General features: G+C 42.9%; 1 protein-coding gene, 1 long non-coding RNA gene and 1 pseudogene across 2 annotated transcripts; 1 reads left to right on the forward strand and 2 right to left on the reverse strand.

The window, feature by feature from the left end:
* Positions 1-4,989: 4,989 nt before the first annotated feature.
* On the reverse strand, positions 4,990-5,503 carry LOC127338475 (uncharacterized). Its single transcript, XR_011754175.1, has 3 exons — positions 5,450-5,503; positions 5,309-5,356; positions 4,990-5,220 (listed from the first exon to the last, which is right to left on the reverse strand). It is a non-coding gene; the product is annotated as an uncharacterized lncRNA (long non-coding RNA).
* A 393-nt stretch (positions 5,504-5,896) lies between these two features.
* LOC139838074 (uncharacterized) lies at positions 5,897-8,589 on the reverse strand (annotated as a pseudogene).
* A 9,700-nt stretch (positions 8,590-18,289) lies between these two features.
* On the forward strand, positions 18,290-19,255 carry LOC127339738 (MEIOTIC F-BOX protein MOF-like). The gene has a single exon (XM_051365555.2). It carries the CDS (start codon positions 18,290-18,292, stop codon positions 19,253-19,255), a length of 966 nt encoding a protein of 321 aa, XP_051221515.2.
* The last annotated feature ends 4,369 nt before the right edge of the window (positions 19,256-23,624 follow it).

Consider the following 23,624-nt stretch of genomic DNA (forward strand, 5'->3'; position numbering starts at 1 on the left):
CGCTATTGATTATTCTCAACTTAGACATCCATACCGGGACAACATAGACAACATATAATGGACTCCTCTTTAATGCATAAGCATGTAGCAACAATTAATTTTCTCATATGAGATTGAGGATATATGTCCAAAACTGAAACTTCCACCATGGATCATGGCTTTAGTTAGCGGCCCAATGTTCTTCTCTAACAACATGCATGCTCTAACCATAAAGGTGGTAAATCTCCCTTACTTCAGACAAGACGAACATGCATAGCAACTCACATGATATTCAACAAAGAGTAGTTGATGGCGTCCCCAGGAACATGGTTATCGCACAACAAGCAACTTAATAAGAGATAAAGTGCATAAGTACATATTCAATACCACAATAGTTTTTAGGCTATTTGTCCCATGAGCTATATATTGTAAAGGTAGAGGATTAGAAATTTTAAAGGTAGCACTCAAGCAATTTACTTTGGAATGGCGGAGAAATACCATGTAGTAGGTAGGTATGGTGGACACAAATGGCATAGTGGCTGGCTCAAGTATTTTGGATGCATGAGAAGTATGCCCTCTCGATACAAGGTTTAGGCTAGCAAGGCTATTTGAAACAAACACAAGGATGAACCGGTGCAGCAAAACTCACATAAAAGACATATTGTAAACATTATAAGACTCTACACCATCTTCCTTGTTGTTCAAACTCAATACTAGAAATTATCTAGACTTTAGAGAAACCAAATATGCAAACCAATTTTAGCATGCTCTATGTATTTCTTCATTAATAAGTGCAAAGCATATGATGCAAGAGCTTAAACATGAGCACAACAATTGCCAAGTATCACATTATCCAAGACATTTTAGCATATTACTACATGTATCATTTTCCAATTCCAACCATATAACAATTTAACGAAGAAGAAACTTCACCATGAATATTATGAGTAGAGCCTAAGGACATATTTGTCCATATGCTACAGCGGAGCGTGTCTCTCTCCCACACAAAGAATGCTAGGATCCATTTTATTCAAACAAAACAAAAACAAAAACAAATCGACGCTCCAAGCAAAGCACATAAGATGTGATGGAATAAAAATATAGTTTCAGGGGAGGAACCTGATAATGTTGTCGATGAAGAAGGGGATGCCTTGGGCATCCCCAAGCTTAGACGCTTGAGTCTTCTTGATATATGCAGGGGTGAACCACCGGGGCATCCCCAAGCTTAGAGCTTTCACTCTCCTTGATCATGTTGTATTATCTCCCTCTCTTGATCCTTGAAAACTTCCTCCACACCAAACTCAAAACAACTCATTAGAGGGTTAGTGCACAATCAAAATATACATGTTCAGAGGTGACATAATCATTCTTAACACTTCTGGACATTGCACAAAGCTACTGAAAGTCAATGGAATCGAAATATCCATCGAACATAACAAAACAGGCAATGCGAAATAAAAGACAGAATCTGTCAAAACAGAACAGTTCGTAATGACGAATTTTATTGAGGCACCAGACTTGCTCAAATGAAAATGCTCAAATTGAATGAAAGTTGCGTACATATCTGAGAATCACTCACGTAAATTTGCATAATTTTCTGAGTTAGCTACAGAGAATTTTGCCCAGATTCGTGACAGCAAAGAAATCTGTTTCTGCGCAGTAATCCAAATCTAGTATGAACCTTACTATCAACGACTTTACTTGGCACAATAAAACACTAAACTAAGATAAGGAGAGGTTGCTACAGTAGTAAAAAACTTCCAAGACACAAAATATAAAACAAAGTACTGTACTAAAAACATGGGTTGTCTCCCATAAGCGCTTTTCTTTAACGCCTTTCAGCTAGGCGCAGAAAGTGTGTATCAAGTATTATCAAGAGACGAAGTGTCAACATCATAATTTGTTCTAATAATAGAATCAAAAGGTAACTTCATTCTCTTTCTAGGAAAGTATTCCATACCTTTCTTGAGAGGAAATTGATATTTAATATTACCTTCCTTCATATCAATGATAGCTCCAATAGTTCGAAGAAAAGGTCTTCCCAATATAATGGGACAAGATGCATTGCATTCAATATCCAAGACGACAAAATCAACGGGGACAAGGTTATTGCTAACGGTAATGCGAACATTATCAACTTTCCCCAAAGGTTTCTTTGTAGAATGATCAGCAAGATTAACATCCAAATAACAATTTTTCAATGGTGGCAAGTCAAGCATATTATAGATTTTCTTAGGCATAACAGAAATACTTGCACCAAGATCACATAAAGCATTACAATCAAAATCATTGACCTTCATCTTAATGATGGGCTCCCAACCATCCTCTAACTTTCTAGCAATAGAAGCTTCGCGCTCTAATTTCTCTTCTCTAGCTTTTATGAGAGCATTTGTAATATGTTTCGTGAAAGCCAAATTTATAGCACTAGCATTAGGACTTTTAGCGAGTTTTTGTAAGAACTTTATAACTTCAGAGATGTGGCAATCATCAAAATTCAAACCATTATAATCTAAAGCAATGGGATCATCATCCCCAATGTTGGAAAAAATTTCAGCAGCTTTATCACAGGCAGTTTCAGCAGTTTTAGCAATTTCGGGCAGTTTCTCGCGCTTTGCATTAGAAGTGGAAACATTGCCAACACCAATTATTTTACCATTAATAGTAGGAGGTGCAGCAACTTGTGTAGCATTAGCATTACTAGTGGTGGTAATCCAAACTTTAGCTGTATTATCTTCTTTTTTATTTTCTTCTCTTTCCCACCTAGCACGCAATTCGGCCATCAATCTTATATTCTCATTAATTCTAACTTGGATGGCATTTACTGTAGTAACAATTTTATTATGATGATTTTCATTATGCATAACTTTCGATTTCAAAAGATCAACATCAGCAACAAGACTATCGACTTTAGAAGCAAGTATATCAATTTTCCCAAGCTTTTCTTTAACAGATTTGTTAAAAGCAGTTTGTGTACTAATAAATTCTTTAAGCATGGCTTCAAGTCCAGGGGGTGAATTCCTATTATTGTTGTAAGAATTCCCATAAGAATTACCATAGCCGTTGCCATTATTATAAGGATATGGCCTATAGTTGTTACTAGAATTGTTCCGGTAAGCATTGTTGTTGAAATTATTATTTTTAATGAAGTTTACATCAACATGTTCTTCTTGAGCAACCAATGAAGCTAACGGAACATTATTAGGATCAACATTAGTCCTATCATTCACAAGAATAGACATAATAGCATCAATCTTATCACTCAAGGAAGAGGTTTCTTCGACAGAATTTACCTTCTTACCTTGTGGAGCTCTTTCCGTGTGCCATTCAGAGTAATTGATCATCATATTATCAAGAAGCTTTGTTGCTTCACCAAGAGTGATGGACATAAAGGTACCTCCAGCAGCTGAATCCAATAGGTTCCGCAAAGAAAAATTCAGTCCTGCATAAAAGGTTTGGATGATCATCCAAGTAGTCAGTCCATGGGTTGATCAATTTTTAACCAAAGATTTCATTCTTTCCCATGCTTGTGCAACATGCTCAGTATCCAATTGTTTAAAATTCATTATGCTACTCCTCAAAGATATAATTTTAGCAGGGGGATAATATCTACCAATAAAAGCATCCTTGCATTTAGTCCATGAATCAATACTATTCTTAGGCAGAGATAGCAACCAATCTTTAGCTCTTCCTCTTGATGAGAAAGGGAACAATTTTAATTTTATAATGTCACCATCTACATCTTTATACTTTTGCATTTCACAAAGTTCAACAAAATTATTGAGATGGGCAGCAGCATCATCAGAACTAACACCAAAAAATTGCTCTCGCATAACAAGATTTAGTAAAGCAGGTTTAATTTTAAAGAATTCTGCTGTAGTAGCAGGTGGAGCAATAGGTGTGCATAAGAAATCATTATTATTTGTGGTTGTGAAGTCACACAACTTAGTATTTTCAGGAGTACCCATTTTAGCAACAGTAAATAAAGCAAACTAGATAAGGTAAATGCAAGTAACTAATTTTTTGTTTGTTTTTGATATAGCAAACAAGATAGCAAGTAAAGTAAAACTAGCAACTAATTTTTTTATATTTTGATTTAGTGCAGCAAATAAAGTAGTAAATAAAATAAAGCAAGATAAAAACAAAGTAAAGAGATTGGGATGTGGAGACTCCCCTTGCAGCGTGTCTTGATCTCCCCGGCAACCGCGCCAGAAATTTAGCTTGACACGCGTACAGCACGCGACCGTTGGAAACCCCAAGTGGAAGGTGTGATGCGTACAGCAGTAAGTTTCCCTCAGTTAGAAACCAAGGTTTATCGAACCAGTAGGAGTCAAGAAGCACGTTCACTACAACAGGCCCCCCCCTTTAGCAACGCATCGATGTGTTGCCAGATGTTCATATAAGCGTTGGTAAGGTCTATACCAACGGATTATTATGCGTTGCCGTTGGTGCCGTTGCAAGGGTCTACAACAACACAAAAACATCCGTTGGTAATCAGCATGCATAAGCGTTGTAAGATAGCAACGTATATAATGCGAGTCTAACAACACATGTATGCGTTGGTGGTATCATGCACTAATGGTATCAGCACTTCAAAACGCTGCTACATACCATGATCAATATTTTACATATAGCTCATAGGGGTCACTAAATCAACGCAGATATTGCACAGGAGACGCAATATAGGGAATAGAAATATTTCACATAATATATTGACTTTGTTCAATAACAAAGAAAACGATTCAAAGAACACAAACTGTCTGGTACTTGCACTATTACAAATATAATGTTCCCTTCCCAACATTGACGATTAAATTACTTATTAAAACTAATGTAAGCTATCCAGTAGTAGTAGCAGTCTTCATCTTGCCATCAACATCTCAACCATGCATCATCAATTTATCTTCGATATCTACAAGAAAAAATGAGATCGGTAAAGAAATTCACCAAGTAAATAAAGTGGTGAAAATTTTAATAGGGGTAAAATTGCAGAACAGGATAACATACAAAGGTTGAAGGCCATGCGATGATTAATCCCGCTGCATGACCAATAATCTTGACCTTTTTGAGTGGTCGGATCAACTCATCGGATTTTGCTAATGTAGCATCAATGCGCACTGCCCAGAATTGATTTCCAAGTCTAACACCTTCCACTGTATATTCTGGGTCGCTACTTTGGAGTGTAGCAAGAGCAACATTTTTGTTTGGATTTTCCAAACTCTTCAAAAATACTACAGTGCCAACCTTTTACATAAACAAAAGTGCGTGAGATTTTTTTCCAATGCAATAAACCTAAGAAGAATCATGAATAAAACAAATGTAATGTGCATACATCTATCGAGTTGGCATCCAAGCTATTTGGCGTACTGCATTGTTGTTTCTGTAGATGATAGTGCAACATCAGTATGCAATAAAGTGAATCATAAGAAAACTGAAAAGGAGAAGGAAAAGGTTAAGAAATACCATGCCATACATTAGCTTTCTTTGTTGTGGTAGTCCCTTTTGATATCTTCATGCTTTGGCCACCATGCTAATGAGGAGTGCAATATAGTCAGATATAACGGAAATAAGAAACTTCATAAGAAGCTGCAAGTGATAAAAGAATACACATTTTTCTATCCACACACGACCATTGTATAGTACTGTTCTTTTTTCACATTGAGAGGGGATTTTCTCCTCTGTTTCATAGACATGTGCATTAGAACTATCCAACTGACTTGAGCATATGGAGCAACAAAGGTACTAACGTCCATGGAGCTCCACTTCATAGGCAATGGTCAACTTGTGATTGTTATTTTTTTCATTTAGACTCAGATCTGCGGTGGAATAAAGGACTGTGCAAAAGATACTTTATTAGTAATCCAACTAATGATTTTAGTAATTAGCCAGCTAAAAAGAACAAGTTGTGCTCTGCAGGTAATCAAGGCCACTGAAATGATTTCGGAATGCATACATAATAATGGACAAAGTGATAACTATAGAAGCGAGAACTTCAAGAACTGAAGTGCACTAACCTTCTCAGCACTAGCACTTTCCTTCCTTGGTTGGACATTTTCATCATGAACCAAAGTTCCTTTGTTCTATGACAAAATATACATTATAAGATGGCATGGACTATAATAATAACTCATGTTGCAAGAACTGCAAGCAATAATAAATTTCTTGCTGCAAATATATAGTCCTAAATTAGAAGCAAACTGAAAAGTAGAAGATAAATATTTAGTAATTCCATATCATACATTGACATGCTTTGTTTTAATAGCCCATTTTGGGATCTTTGTGTTCTGGCCACCATGCTAATGAGAAGGTGCATAATATCAGAGGTAATACAAGCAGAAAACTGAATTCAAATGTATACATGATGAATGAGAAGGTACCGTGTGTGTAGAGGAAACCTTAAAATGTTCAAGTGAGTCGTTGTGCTGGGGGTCAATGTTCAGGTCCTATAGTATAGGGTAATTAATTAGATAAAAAAAATGCATGAACCATGTCATCGTTAAAATAGATTCAGTGCTACAAATACACCATAGATGGAATAAACAAGCATGGACAAAAAGGTAACTACACAATGAACGAGGGCGACATCAGCTACATAAGAGTTAACTCACAAAGTAAAGAAGTGCACTAACCTTTTCTGCACTAGCACTTCCTTGTCTAGGTTGCACATTTTCATCTTGGACCAAAGTTTCTTTGTTCTACGACAGTACATATATTGTAAGATTGGCAAAAACTATAATGAGCACTGATATTGCAAAAATTACAAGGAAGAATGAAATGGTTGGTCAAACATGTTGGGTTCCAAACAATATATAAATGTGCAAACCTTATGTGAAGCAGGACGTTTGTTCTCCTTTCCAACAGTTCCAAGTTGTTGACTATGAAGATCACCATATACTCTCTGCGGATCAAGAAACAAATATGAATATATTTATGTAAATGACTTTGACCTTTCTATGGATACTTACTTTCCTTTTTGAGTTTGTCTGGGCAATACCAAGAGCATCTCGGGATGTAGATATCTGACCCAAAGAACCCTATAATGACCAATAAATTTTTTAGTACATGTATTGAACAATGGCAAAGTTCCTTAAATTTACCTATCTTCTAGAGTTCAGCGACTTCTCATTTAATTCTAGAATTTTAGCATCTTGGTTTTTAATGTGTTGCTCCATCTTTTCCATCTGTAGTCTAACAAGCAAAATATCTTCATTTCGTGCATCCTCCAGTGAAATAAGGTGTATATCCTGAAAGTGACGTGAAGATGATACACCAAAGACTTGATTAGGATTTGGCACTAGTCCCAACCCATGTACATGTCCAGCCTTGTCTGCTCCTAGTATTGTATTCAAGGCATCTCCTTTCCAAGCCGTCCCTTTACTTGTGTCTGCTAAATCTGGCCTCTGAGCTAAAGTATTTTTCAATTCAACCTAAACACATAGATAGTCTAATTAATAAAAATGTACAAAACAATAATATAAATATTCATAATAGAGAGTAGACATTATACCACGTGTTCATTAATCGTCTTGTCATTTTTGTCAGTTTTGTGCTGGTGTGTATGAATGTAGAGGACAGCTCTGTGTGGGTTCTTCTTTTCTGGATCCTTTTGCCTCTATTTGTTAGATGGAAATATTAATCAATAGTTAGTGATGACAACATACAGTGCAAATGGGATATAGATGCATATATTTGAGTCCTGCTAAACTAACCAGCTCTTCTCTATTCCGAGCGAAACTCTTAGTTCCAGCCGTATGTATCGACTTCTTCATTATAGAGTTTTGCCTATTTTTCTCACTTATATCCTATCATACAATTTGCAAATAATGCACATGTATTTGCATAATTTCCTAGAGAAACTAATCAAGATGTAAATGGTAATCTCACAAGTCGTCCGTATGTACCTGTGCCTTTTGGCTCATCCAATTAGTAACAAGAGAAATCCACTAGTCTTTAATCACACCCCTTGGAACATTGGTGTTGTTCGCTTCCATACTCTTGGTTGCATCAAAATAGAGTGATTTCAGATTTGACTTATGTTGCCTCCATCGTTCTCCAATTGTTTTTAATATATACTTTTCCAATCGAGGAGGGTAAAGAAACCTCATCTACATATCCAACAAAAGTAATATTATCATAACATGCAATGTAAATCATAAGAACTGTAGCAAAATATTTTTAGTGAACTCTGGATCTACCTTTACTTGCGCCAATATATCCTTTTTATTTCTCTGTTCATTTTTCTTATCCCTCTCTCCTATTAATTTTCTCCAGTCTGTGTAGCTCAAGCTACACAATTTCCCATTCCTAGCAATTGTACCAAGAAAGTAACCTAGACGTCCACCTTCTTTTCCAATTGGCTGGTTCAGATCACTGCAGTTGACCACAATTCTCTGCCCTTTGGGAAGATTCCAAGTTTTTTTCAGCTTCGTTCTCCCGCGCTTGACCGTTTCTCCATTTTCATCTGATCATGCATAAATTTCCAAAACAATTATGTTCCAGAAATAGGTAGCCAGAGCATATATTTTTATCACCAATATTGAATATATGAACAATTACCTTGGCAATTATCACCAGCGTCATCATGGTCATCTTCATCCTCATCCTCCTCATCATCACTTTCTGTCAAGCCTTCTTCACCATTAAAAGATAAACGTTCAAAATCAAATGATTCATCATCATTGTGCGTAATGTTGTCATGTTCCTCGGTCATGTATTCATCACTGGATTGAACAACATGCAGTTTACTTCGTGTCATGTCTGTTGTAGGAGGAAAACCAAAACACGAAGTGAAAACCGTTGTTCTCAGTTGTAAACTAAATAAAAGAAGCATGCTTTTGTTCAGCATTCATCTGTGTGCCTATATCACTAATCATCAGTGTATATGGAATCTACAATTATCGAAAAAATGGAAATCTAAACAAATTATTCCATACCCACAGATATACTCAATGTCAGCACATACAAATTGCAGCTTAATGGCAACGTGAGTAATTAATTCTAACATTTGTACAACATCTAAAACAAAAATACAAAATCTAACAGCAGGACACATGATGCAGCTGAGTACAAAAATGGATTCCTCTTCTTACATCCACCGTGACCTGAAAGAACTGCAAACGAGCAAGATACATCACAGAAACAACAGATTTTGACAAAAGAACAGAACCACAGATTCAGTAATGGCATAATTTTATTTTCTGAAATTAGTACAGCTGGTTCCTTAGCATGCACATACAGAGATACTGAAAAAAAAAACAGCCATCGCATGATTACAACTGTGACGACCTTAAACATGACTACATGAGGATGTCGTAGCTAAGGGGTAGGAAGAGGTTGCCCCAGATCATCGACCGCCAGCGGCGGTGGCTGCCCCTCGGACAAGAAGCGCAGCAGGGTGTGGATGGTGGATTGGTGGTTGAGTCGGAGCTACCAGACTCGGAGGTCGAGTGTTGATGGAATCGTGGCCTCGCGGGTATACATGAGATGCAGTCATCGGCGTAGCGCGTTCTGGGCCAGATGCACGGACGCAGTTGCCGGATTAGAAGGAGAGAGGACTGGAGAGGAGGAACTGACCTTCAATCTAAGTAAATGGCGCCGAATCGCCCACCACCACGGCGCCACCAGTCGGCAGAGGTTTGATGGAGCTTTTGTTGGAGAAGACAAGCACGAGTTGTATTTGAGAATTGAGATAAGGGAGGTGCGGAGATTTAGAGGCAGTTACCATAAGTAACCCGGTTTCACGGTTTAATTTCTATGAGAGGTGGGGTCACTTAACTAATACCACACCGTTCGGAACTTACTCGCTTTAAGATGAGAGAAAACGCGCGGGTAATAAGCGAAAGGCATAAAAGAATTGGAGGGAAACTGAAAAAAATGGAGGGAAAAATAAAGGTAAAAGGGAGAATACAAAAAAAAGATACGGAGGGAGATGAAAATAGGTTTCGACCTCCACAATTATATGCTGGCTGAATCTGCGCACATATATCCTTTTTTGTAAAAGAATAATTAAACCAACTTGAAATTAAATATGTATTCTTAGGCATCTCCAACGGGGCAACCCAAACGGACACATCCGCGCGGTCGAAAAATGCGTGTGAGACCAGGCCAGCGGCCCGACGCATAGTGACCGGGCTTGCGTCTCCACGGACGCGTCCGCCCGTGTCTGGCGAAGTTTATGGCTGATACGGAGCAGGAAGCAGACGAGGAGCGGGCGGCCCACGCAGAGTTCGACGCCGAGCAGGAAGGCTGGGGATGACGCCAACGAGGCGCTGCGATAAGTGGGCATTTTTTAATCAGAACATTAATTAAATTTGAACAAATTTCGAAATGATCATTTTTAAAACTACTTTTTCAAAAATCTAAACAAATTTTAATTTCGAACGAATTTCAATTTTACACAAATTTTAAATTTGAACAATTTAAAATCTGAACAATTTAAAAAGTTCAAATCTGAAAAAAGTTTAGATTTGAAAAATGTTCGAACCTAAAATATGTTCAAACTTTATTTTCCAACGATGGTATATTTTCTAAGCTTTATTATGTTCAGGTCCACCGGTTAGAAAACCCAGTTGGTAAGGTGATCTAGTTACGCACGCCTGTTGTGTATTGGTATGTTCCAACGCATAGACTGCAACGCATGGTATTCATTGCCACTCGTATAGCCCACAACGGATGGGATTACCAACGCAAATATCCGTTGCTGCCTTGATATTTTGCAGCGCATTTTTAAAGCGTTGCAAACTATGCATTGCTATATGGGGGGGGGGCTTGTTGTAGTGTTGAAGGTTGATGGCGGCGAGATGTAGTGCGGCGCAACACCAGGGATTCCGGCGCCAACGTGGAACCTGCACAACACAAACCAAGTACTTTGCCCCAACGAAACAGCGAGGTTGTCAATCTCACCGGCTTGCTGTAACAAAGGATTAGATGTATAGTGTGGATGATGATTATTTGCAGAAAATAGTAGAACGAGTATTGCAGTAGATTGTATTTCAGTAAAGAGAATTGGACCGGGGTCCACAGTTCACTAGAGGTGTCTCTCCCATAAGATAAACAGCATGTTGGGTGAACAAATTACAGTTGGGCAATTGACAAATAAAGAGGGCATGACCATGCACATACATATTATGATGAGTATAGTGAGATTTAATTGGGCATTATGACAAAGTACATAGACCGCTATCCAGCATGCATCTATGCCTAAAAAGTCCACCTTCAGGTTATCATCCGAACCCCTTCCAGTATTAAGTTGCTAGCGATAGACAATTGCATTAAGTATTGCGCGTAATGTAATCAATAACTACATCCTCGGACATAGCATCAATGTTTTATCCCTAGTGGCAACAGCACATCCATAATCTTAGAGATTTCTGTCACTTCCCCAGATTCACGGAGACATGAACCCACTATCGAGCATAAATACCCCCTCTTGGAGTTACAAGCATCAACTTGGCCAGAGCATCTACTAGTAACGGAGAGCATGCAAGATCATAAACAACACATAGATATAAATTGATAATCAACATAACATAGTATTCTTTATTCATCGGATCCCAACAAACACAACATATAGAATTACAGATAGATGATCTTGATCATGTTTGGCAGCTCACAAGACCCAACAATTAAGCACAATGAGGAGAAGACAACCATCTAGCTACTGCTATGGACCCATAGTCCAGGGGTAGACTACTCACACATCACTCCGGAGGCGACCATAGCGGCGTAGAGTCCTGCGGGAGATGATTCCCCTCTCCGGCAGGGTGCCGAAGGCGATCTCCTGAATCCCCCGAGATGGGATTGGCGGCGGCGGCGTCTCTGGAAGGTTTTCCGTATCGTGGCTCTCGGTACTGGGGGTTTCGCGACGAAGGCTATTTGTAGGCGGAAGGGTAGGTCAGGGGGCGTCGCGAGGGGCCCAGGAGACAGGTCGGCGCGGCCAAGGCTTGGGCCGTGCTGGCCACCCTCCTGGCTACCTCGTGGCCCCATTTCGTTGACTCTCCGGTCTTCTGGAAGCTTCGTGGCAAAATAGGACCCTGGGCGTTGATTTCGTCCAATTCCGAGAATATTTCCTTACTACGATTTCTGAAACCAAAAACAGCAGAAAACAGCAACTGGCACTTCGGCATCTTGTTAATAGGTTAGTTCCAGAAAACGCACAAATATGATATAAAGTGTGCATAAAACATGTAGATATCATCAATAATGTGGCATGGAACATAAGAAATTATCGATACGTCGGAGACGTATCAATGTGTCTAAATTGAAGCTATTCAAAATTGTCCTACTCCCATGAATGTGAGTCAAGTAAGAAGTTTTCATGGTCTAGCTGGGTTGTATAGAAGATTTGTGCCCAACTTTAGTACTATTGATGCACCTTTGAGTGATTTGACTAAAAAGGGTGTTGTCTTTGAGTGGGGCGCAACCCAAGATCATGCTTTTGATGAACTGAAACGATTGTTAACTTCTGTACCGTTGCTTGCACTTCCTGATTTCAATAAGCAATTTAAGATTGAATGTGATGCTAGTGGTATTGGAATTGGTGGTGTGTTGATGCAAGAGGGTCGCCCAATTGCATATTTTTCTGAGAAACTTTCTGGCGCTAAGTTGAACTATCCTATATATGATGAAGAATTGTATGCTTTGATTAGAGTTCTTGAGGTTTGGCAACATTACTTGTGGCCAAAAGAATTTATCATACATTCTGGTCATGAAGCTTTGAAATGTCTGAAAGCCCAATCTACTTTGCATAAGTGTCTTGGTAAGTGGGTTGAGTTCATTGAGTCTTTTCCATCTATTATTAAACATAATAAGGGAAAATATAATATTATTGTTGATGCTCTCTCTAGGAAGAATATGCTATTAACTCAACTTGATGTTAAAATTTCTGGATTAGAGATACTATGTGATTTATATGCTACTAATCATGATTTTGCTGAACCATATCGCTTGTGTGCTATTGGTAAGGCATGGAAAAAATATCACATATATGATGGGTTCTTGTTTAGAGTTAACAAACTATGTGTTCCAGAATCGTCTGTGCGTTTGCTCTTATTGCAGGAATCTCATGTTGAACGTTTGATGGGTCACTTTGGGCGTGAGAAGACGCTACTCATGCTAGCCGACCACTTTTATTGGCCAAATATGAGGCGGGATGTGGACAGATATGTGAAGAGGTGTATTACTTGCAAAAAGTTTAAGTCCAAGCTGAAGCCTCACGGTTTGTATACTCCTTTACCGGCACCTACTACACCTTGGGAAGATATTAGTATGGATTTTGTGTTGGGTTTGCCGCGTACTAAGAGAGGCCATGATTCTATATTTGTGGTAGTGGATAGATTCTCTAAAATGTCACATTTTATTGTCTGCCACAAGAGCGACGATGCGTCGCATATTGCTAACCTGTTTTTCAGGGAGATTGTGCGTCTACATGGAGTCCCGAAGACTATTGTTTGTGATCATGATGTGAAGTTTATGAGCTACTTCTGGAAGACGCTTTGGAGAAAGCTAGGGACGAAGCTACTCTTCAGTACTACTTGTCATCCCCAAACTGATGGTGAAACTGAAGTGGTGAATAGAACATTGTCACAACTGTTGAGATCCATGATCAAGAAGAACCTGAAGGAGTGGGAAGATTGTTTGCCGCATGTGGAGTTTGCTTACAACAGTGCGGTACATTCTACCACAGAGATGTGTCCCTTTGAGGTGGTGTATGGTTTCAAACCCATTACTCCGCTTGATTTGTTGCCTCTACCCATACATGAGAGAGTCAATATGGAGGCATCCAAGAGGGAAGATTTTGTGCGAAAGATTCATGTGAAGACTAAAGAGTTGATATAGAAGAAAGGCAAGAGGAATGCTGCAAGGATGAACAAGAAGCGCAAGGAGATGTTGTTCAAGCCTGGTGATATGGTCTGGGTACATTTTCGCAAGGATAGGTTCCCGAAGCTACGGAAGTCCAAGTTGCTTCCTCGCGGTGCTGGTCCTTACAAAGTGCTTGCCAAGATCAATGATAATGCATACTCTATAGATCTTCCAATTGATGAGTTTGGTGTCAACAATTCTTTCAATGTGGCCGATTTGACACCATATAACGGAGAAGATCTTGGAGCGTCGAGGTCGACGCCTTTTGAAGGGGGGGGGGGGAGATGATGAGGACATCCCTACTACACTACTACCTCCGTCATTGCAAGATGAAGACGATGCTGCTGTGAAGCTCAAGTCCAATGAAGTCAGGATTGGACCAATGACACGAGCTCGTGCGAAGCTACTGAAACAACAGGTGAACTTGTTCCTAAGTAATACTTTGATCGATGAGAACTTTATACTGCCTAAGTCCTATTACTTATGTATGATCAGGTATGAGGAGGGAGCAAGCATCGCACGAGGAGGAGAGGAGCAGCTGGACGTGAAGCTGGACATGGAGCTAGCCATGAAGCTGGACAAGAAGACATCACATGGAAGCGTGAGGGAGGAGAGGGAGGCATGCATGAGGGGAGAAGACGAAGTCCAGGCCGGCGCCAGGCCCGGTCTAACCGGTCGCCACGCCCGGTCCCAAGCCCGGTTCAACCGGGCGCCTGACCGGCCCAGCCCGGCGCCGACCGGATCCACAGCTGGTGCCAGCCGGGCACTATTCAGTATGCCCGGAACCGTAGCCCGGTCACCACCCGGCGCCAGGCCCAGTTTCAACCGGCCTGACCCGGTCCCAGGCCCGGTCGACCGGCTCCTGAGCCGGTCGTGTCCGAGTCTGTCTTGACCAGATCCCAATCTGGATCGGTTATTTTTGTATTTTCTCGAACCCTGGCCGTCCTGAACCCCTATATAAGTGCCCAGTATGCCCCCAAATTAGGTTTAGACCACATTTAAGATAAACCCTAGTTCATAGTTGATTGCTTTGCAACTCTATTGAATCCCTACACCATATTGCATTGATTTGGTGTAAACTCTGAAAGTCTTGTGTGATCTGCTATTCCATTGGGAATTAGATGATTGCAACTTACCGCTTCATGGTCGGCGGCTACGTGCGCAAGTGTGTGGAGTTGCAAATATCTTGCAGGGTTGAGAGCTGTTGCATTGGCGATAGGGACCAATCGAGAGATCTCGTTGCGTCATACAAGTTATCATCCACTCTTCATCAAGTTATCTCCGCTGTGTTCATCCCGTGATCATCATCACCATTGTTGCTTACTGAGAAGATCGGGCCACCCCATATCAATAAGAGAATACCATTATATTTTGTGAACACGAGGGTCAAGGCACGCAATCAACGACGCATTTTTCGGTGTCCATCCGGCCCAACCGCAATGAGGCGATGCCATTATCTTTCTTGCACATTCCACTCGCTCTGTCGGACATTGCTAACTCACTCTCCCAAATAAATCCTTTTAATTTCCACATGAATTTCTATGTCATTTCGGGCCCGAGAGGAGGGGACAGAAGCACCAACGCTGCCGAAGTCCACCAACCACTGCGACCCACCATCCATCCCTGACCGGACTGTTGCCCTCCATGGTCGTCTTTGCTTCTATAGTGCCTTGAGACCGGTCCACCACCACCTGGTCGTCTATCGCTCTACCGGGAAGCATTTCCCACTTGCTTAGCAGTGTTTCTTAGAGAACTAAAGAAGAATAACCACTCGTCATAAAAATCCATACATATGCATAAGGTGTAATAGTATTTATTTACCATAACCAGAAGCAAAAGTCATTGGTGCTAAGTAGATACCCATATGAACATGATAATAGCAATAGCATGCAATCAAAATAAAATTGACCAAGATCCCGTTGTAATTTTCCTTTTTATCTTTGGTTTTAGTTTTTTGTAAATTTGTAAATATAAAACTCAACCCATGTTCGGGCCGGACCGGGCTTGGGCTTGCAGAAAATACAATTTAGGCTTAGTTCGGGACAGGCTTGTCGGGCCGGGCTTTACTCCATTCGGGCAGGGCACGGGCCTGATTTGTAAGCCCGAAGGTCAGGCCAGGCTCGGGCCTAGGAATTTAAGGTCAGGATTTTTTAGGCCCAGCCCATGGAATGCCCAGGTGTACTTTGGTATGTACACCTACAATGTATGGCGATTGGGTATTCGAAATCTGCATATGCTTCTTTTTTATAAAAACCTGCATATTTTGAATGGCGCTCCTAGCATGAAGTGGTTGTGGCTGCACCGTACATTGAACGATAATTCGTGTACGTCCGACCAACTCCCTTTCTCGGCTAACGCTAGAGTCATCTTTCAAGCTTCGGTCAAGCCAGTGCTTGGAAGTGTGAAGCATGTCTCTTTTTTTTTGGAAAGACAGGTGGATTACCAATAAGGATATAGAGATGATTGCTCCTCTCTTGTAATTTTTTTTTTTGGATAAGCGCTCTCTACGCACTCATATTGTGGCTCAGAGGCTGGGTTCTCACGCATGGGTCCATGGCCTCTTGGTAGAACCATCGGTCCTGGCTATGGTCCAATATCTGCAATTTTAGAATGCGGTTTCCGTTGTCCAGTTGATGGATGGTACCAATCACTCTTTTGAGTGGATTTGGACCGCTTCCAAAGAGTTCTTAGCTAAGTCGGTCTACATGTGTGCGCACGCTTTGGTTTCTGGGTGGCGTTGCTGCTTCAATCGGCCCAAGCACGGTAGGCTGTACCTTTGAGGCGTTGGATCCTGGGTGGCGCAACCGTTTCTACGGCTTAAGCATTGCAGCCCGTAGCCGGATTCGACGGACTTGGAGGCTGCTGAATGGAACATGGATGGAGTGGTCGTGCGCTCCATTTATTCATCCGCCAGCTCGATGATGACTTGCAGTTCGTTGACTCAGCATGCACCTCCACAGGACATATGACACACGTAAAAAAAATCTTGCTTTGTTCCTCTCGTGAGCTAAAATTTCTCGATGCGCTCTAATCTCTTGGATTGTTGCATAGGAGCATGAATTATATTTATGGACACAGGTCTAATTTGATCCATGTGCTTATGCCAATTCAATCCATCATCAATAATTACAAATTGTAATAAAAAATTCTTGCAACTACTAAATTTCCCAAGTTTGCTTTGGTACATGAGATAAAATTGAACATAAAAGATGGAAGTTGTGGGCGGCTAAATTTGTTATTTCACGGAGATATCGAATAATAAATACTCTGTACATTGGGTTTCGCAAGTTTTTCACTCTTCTCAATGTGTTGCACGGCTTCGTCGGTGCACCTAGCATCCGCCGACTTCCTAGAATTCCTATCCGCCGCCACCACCGCCGCATCCATCCCTACGCCACCACACCTCCTTATCTCCCCAAGCTAATGGAAGCTAAGTGAAGCTGACGTGCCTCTAATCCAACCTTTTGCACTGATGCTTTTTTCGATAAAGAGTGCTTTATTAGTCAAAAGTTTTAAGTATTACACCAACCTCTGCATAACTAAGATGCACACCCGTTCAAAGTATCAATAGCATTTAACAAAGTACTCAAAGAAGAAAAAACAAGAAACGATCAGCTTCATTGGCCTCAATACGCTTACTATGCAGCCACACATGTTGAGAAATAAACTCTTTCGTCGTATTCTCCAACCGTGTAAACACCTCCGTAAAGAGGTAGCGATCCTCCAAACGTTGGAGTGGCGACCATGAACGGAGCAAATCTGTAGCGTGGTAAACAACCTGCAAAAGAGAAGAATTTTTGTCATTAAAAAACTTCTAATTTCTACCTAGCCAAAGGGACCAAATGACAGCAATCGCGCCCATCCTGATAAAAGTTTTATACCTAGACTCGACCCCTTTTAGCCAATTGCCAAAAATATTTGCAATGTTGCGAGGTGGATATAAGGTACAACCTATCTGAATGATTGACCATATTGACCTAGCAACCCGACAACTGAAAAAAATATGTTTTATTGTCTCTTGTTCATGACAGAAAACACATTTCGTACAGCCATGTCAGTGCGTTTGCTAAGGTTATGTTTAGTTAGAATCACACCCGACGAAGATAACATGCAAAGACCTTTGTTTCAAAGATATCTTCATCTTTCAGATGAATTTATTATTACCAATCGGTTAACTAGGTATAATTAAAACTTTGTACATAGAGCCTACCGAGAATTTACCATTCTTTGTAAGACTCCAACGAAGAGTATTGATGAGGACGGAAATTAGGGTGTAACAAAGTGTTTTGGGTGAAGGTTGGGAAAATACTCTGAGATATACTTCCACATAGACTTGTGCTAAACAAGGTCTAAAGGTGGTTCGTGGCGGTTTTGCAAAGTCGTGGGGATTATATAAACCTAACTGCACCTATAAATACCGGCCGATCGAAGCGTGACTTTTGATCAAATCTCCATGGAGACGGTGCCCGCCGCCGGCAGGGACCGGCTGAGCCATCTTCCGGACTGCCTGCTGCACATCGTGCTGTCGTCCCTCCGTTCCCGGCAGGCGGTGCAGACTTGCCTGCTGTCGCGGAGGTGGAGGCACCTGTGGCGCCTCGTGCCGTGCCTCGACGTCGACCAGCGGGACTTCCTGCTATCGGTCGATCGCGATCGGGAGCCCGATTTCCCCGGCCGCGGCGCTTCCGATGTTTACAAAAAGGCGCGGAAGGAGAGGCTCGACACGGAGATGAAGCGGCGGCGCAGCTTCGAGGACTTCGCCGACTCCGTGCTACCCCTCAACGGCACGTGGCCGCTCGACGCGTATCGACTGCACGTCTCCGAGCGGGATCTCCGCGAGGCCTCGTCCCGGTGGATACGCCGCGGACTAGCGCGCCGCCCGGTGGAGCTTTCCGTCGCCTACGGCTACGTAACTCACCACGAGTATCCGTGGCATTATTCCTTCGACTTCATCTCCGCCGGCGGCGGTGCGCTGCACCTCACCAGCCGTCTAAGGAAGCTGCACCTTTCCGGATTGACCCTATCGCGAAAATTCGCCGAGGAACTCAGATCCGAGTGCCCAGTCCTGGAAGACTTGAAGCTCGTCGACTGCGAGCACGACCACCCCATCGCCTCCCTCACCCTCAAGAGGTTGCACATCGAGGGGCGCTACCACAGCGACAGCTACAGCTACAGCTACAGCTACAGGAGCTTCGGGTCATTAGACCCTATCGCCGTGCCTGCCCTTGTTTCCTTGAACCTCCACATGGTCTGCCTGCCGGATAGTGAAGATGAGTTTCAGTCCGTTGCCGTGGCATCCATCACATATCCATGTTACGACGCCAGCAACCGTTTCTTGAAATCCCTGCGCAAAGCCAGTGTCTTGGAACTACGGAGTTTTACCACAACGGTACGTCAATCAAGCCGCACATCCTGTAATTAAACCTCTAGCTAGGTTGTATATATTCGTTGGGGTACTACAGTATATGTCATGGTGTTGAATGTTATTCAGGGACTGCTCGAGGATGAACCCCAAGAATTCCGCCAGTTCCATAACCTCAGGACCTTGATCCTCATAGAGTGTGACATTGGAGATGGATGCCAGGTGTTGAGGTACATCTTAGAGAACGTCCCAAATCTCAAGAGGCTTGTGCTGAAAGATTGCAAGGTGCGGTGTCTTCAGTTAATTGTCTAGCGAATATATACAGTACTTTTTTTACCTGCAAAAAATATGAGCCATCATCTTAACCTTATACGTGTTTCTGGTGTCCTGCAAACAGACCTCAGGGCGTTATAGGGGGGAATCAGCTACCAGTTTCAGTGGTGGTACAGCATTCCACGGGTGTGACAAGCTCAAATATATACAGTTTCAAGTATAAAGGTGATGATCGATGTCCCTCATGTGCTCGTTGCTGCGTTGACGCAAATCGCAAAGGATGTGATATGCCGAACCAAAAGAAGTTCTGTTGGGTGGCTGTGTTAAACTGTATCTGTATAGACTAGCTGTAGTCATGTATATCTCCTGCGTATTGTACCCCCTCGCATATACACGAGGTGGGCCTTGTATGTCCGACTATATATATGCACCGCGGACCCAGGTTTAGGGTTACGCTTCCCAAAATACTTTCACATGGTATCAGAGCTCGGCTTCCACGATCGCATCTAGGTCGAGCCTCCGCCGCCATCGCCGCCACCGTCTCTCTGTGCATCGCAGTGTTTTCTGCAGATCGCTGTTCCTGGCCATGGCGTTTCAAGCGTCGTCTTCCTCCTCTGCGACGCCGGCCTCTGGTGGCCTCAATACGAATCTCTCGGAGAAGCTCACGAGGGACAACTTTCTGTTGTGGCAGACGCAGGTACTGCCGGACATCCGTGGCACTCAACTGTTTGGGCTCCTGGACGGATCGATGCCGGCGCCTGAGAAGGAACTGAAGGAGACGGACAAGGATGGGAAGGAGGTGAAGATCCCTAATCCAGCATATACTCAGTGGATTGCTGCGGATCAAACTGTGCTCAGTTATCTCGTGAGGAATATGTCACGAGAAGTTCTTACGCAGATGGTCGGTCTGACCAGTGCTGCGAGCGTCTGGACGACGGTTCTGGAGATGTTTGCGTCGCAATCTAAGGCGCGGGTAGTGCAGCTCCGTACACAGTTGAACAAGTGCAAGAAAGAGAACAAATCTGCTGCTGTCTATTTCAATGAGATCAAGAATCTGGCGGATGAGATGGCCGCCGCCGGGAAGCCTCTGGACAATGATGATGTTGTATCATATGTTCTAGCTGGTCTTGATGAAGAGGCCTACAACGGCTTTGTTGCTGCGATAACCGCTCTGATCAAAGCGGACAAGCATGTCAGCATGAGCGATCTTTATTCGCAGCTGGTCTCATATGAAGCTCGGTTGGATGAACAGAATCCGACTGGTGACTCCTCTGTAAATGCAGCTACACGTGGTGGTCGTGGTGGCTCGCTTGGAGGACAGCGTGGTGGTCGCGGTTACTCTGATCGCGGATACGAACGTGGCTATGAGCAGCAGCCACAACGCTATGATCAACGCAGCTATGAGCAGAGCGGGTATCAGTCCCGCGGCAATCGAGGTGGACACGGTGGACGTGGTAACCAGGGGTATCGCCAGCCTTATGGTGATGGTCCCCGGCCTGTATGCCAAGTGTGTGGCAAGGAAGGCCACATTGCCCTAGCCTGCTGGAAGAGGTTCAACAAAAATTACCGTGGTCCTGAAAAGTCTGTTGGCGCAGCTGTTGGACAATACGGTGTTGATACAAACTGGTACTCTGATTCTGGAGCGACGGATCATGTCACTGGAGAGCTTGAAAAACTTCATGTGAGGGATCGCTACAATGGCCATGATCAAATTCACACAGCTAGTGGTGCAGGTATGGATATTCGTCATGTTGGTTCGTCTGTTTTTCGTACCCCTAATCATGATCTGCATCTTAAGAATATCCTCCATGTTCCTAAAGCCACAAAAAGTCTATTGTCCACTAGTCGCCTAACCCGTGATAATCATGCTTTTGTGGAATATTGGCCTGACTCTTTTTTTGTTAAGGATCAGGACACGAGGGAGGTTCTGCTCCACGGTAGATGCGTTGATGGGCTTTATCCACTACCGTCTTCCACCACACCTTCTCCTGGTCATCAAGCTCATGGTGTCGTCAAGTCCTCCTCATCGCTTTGGCATCGGCGTCTAGGTCATCCGTCGTCAGTTGTGGTGCAACAAGTCCTTCGTGATAATAATATTCCGTTTAGTGAGTCCAATAAAGAGTCTGTTTGTGATGCTTGTCAAATGGCCAAGAGCCATCAACTTCCATATCCAAAGTCTACTAGTGTGTCCACTGCACCTCTTGAACTTGTGTTTTCTGATGTTTGGGGCCCGGCCTCTGAATCTTTTGGTCGATTTAAATATTATGCGAGTTTTATCGATGATTATAGTAAATTCACATGGGTCTATCTGTTGAAAAAGAAATCTGATGTGTTTCAAAAGTTTCGTGATTTTCAGAATCATGTTGAGAGATTGTTTGATACTAAAATCTTGGCCATGCAAACTGATTGGGGTGGTGAGTACCAGAAGCTAAATCCTTTTTTTCAGCAGATTGGTATCTCTCACCTTGTTTCCCGTCCTCATGCTCATCAGCAGAATGGTCCTGCTGAGCGCAAACATAGGCACATTGTTGAAGTTGGTCTGTCCCTCCTTGCCTATGCATCTATGCCTTTAAAATTCTGGGATGAAGCTTTTCTTACAGCTGTTTATCTCATTAATCGGCTTCCTAGTAAGGTCATCCAATCTCAAACACCTATGGAGCGTCTCTTTGGCAACAAGGGTGACTACTCCGTCTTACGCATTTTTGGGTGTGCCTGTTGGCCGAATCTTAGACCCTATAATCGACACAAACTCGACTTTCGCTCCAAACAGTGTGCCTTCCTTGGTCACAGTAGTCTGCATAAAGGCTATAAGTGTCTCGATATTTCTGCTGGTCGTGTGTATATCTCTCGCGACATTGTTTTTGATGAAGCAGTTTTCCGTTTGCTGCTCTTCACTCTAATGCGGGTGCTCGGTTGCGCGCCGAGATTAATCTCCTCCCACTTGAACTTCAACCAATTACTTTGCATCATCATGAGGGGCACGATTTACAGGCACCGCCTGACGCTAATCCTGCTAATTCTGCATCTGCTGAGTCTGTTCTACAGGAATCAGGTGGTTTTTCTGCTGCTGACACGGACTTTCATGCTGATTCTGCTGACAGCGGCCAATCATTGCCGCCAGGTGCATCTGCTCCGGGATCGCCGCTGCCTGGCGTATCCGCCCCGGGATTGCCACAGTCTGGCGCTCTCCCGCCCAGCGTGGCGCGCGGCGATTCGCCTGCTCCATCCGTGCCTGGTGACCACCCCGCCTCGTCTGCCTCGCCGACAGGAACTGGCGGATCCTTTGTGGTGGGTTCTCCCTCCACTTCAGCGGCCACAGGATCATCTGTGCCGACTCCTGCTGCCAGCCCGGCAGCTCCTGTTTCAGGCGTTGGATCATCTGCGCCGGAGCCACCTGCAGCTGCTCCTGTGGTGCCTGTTGAGCGTCTTCGTACACGCTCCCAGAGTGGGATTTCTCGTCCCAAACAATTCACCGATGGTACTGTTCGGTATGACCGTCTTCGGTTTGGTAACTTCTGCCGTACTGGTGAACCTAACACTCTCACTGAAGCCCTGAGTGATTCTCGGTGGAAGGCAGCTATGGATGAGGAGTATGCTGCACTGATGGCTAATCGCACCTGGCATCTTGTTCCTTCCTCTCACGGGAAGAACGTGATTGACTGTAAGTGGGTCTACAAAGTAAAAAGGAAGGCTGATGGCACTGTTGATAGGTACAAAGCCCGCTTAGTTGCAAAAGGTTTTAAGCAGCGCTATGGGATCGACTATGAGGACACTTTTAGTCCTGTTGTGAAAGCGGCTACTATCCGTCTTGTGTTGGCCCTTGCAGTCTCTCGTGGCTGGAAACTTCGACAACTAGATGTGAAGAACGCGTTCTTACATGGTGTTCTGGAAGAAGAGGTCTATATGCGCCAACCTCCTGGGTATGAAACTAAATTGGGACATATTTGCAAGTTGGATAAGGCTCTTTATGGTTTGAAGCAAGCACCTAGAGCCTGGTACTCTCGTTTGAGTACTAAGTTGCATTCTCTTGGGTTTGTTCCTTCCAAGGCAGATACTTCTGTGTTTTTCTACAACAAAGGGGGAGTGTCCATCTTTATGTTGATTTATGTTGATGACATTGTTGTAGCTAGCTCTTCAGAGAAGGTTGTTGATGCTC

This window comes from Lolium perenne, chromosome 3 (assembly GCF_019359855.2).
Source record: "Lolium perenne isolate Kyuss_39 chromosome 3, Kyuss_2.0, whole genome shotgun sequence".
Lineage (NCBI taxonomy): Eukaryota > Viridiplantae > Streptophyta > Magnoliopsida > Poales > Poaceae > Lolium > Lolium perenne.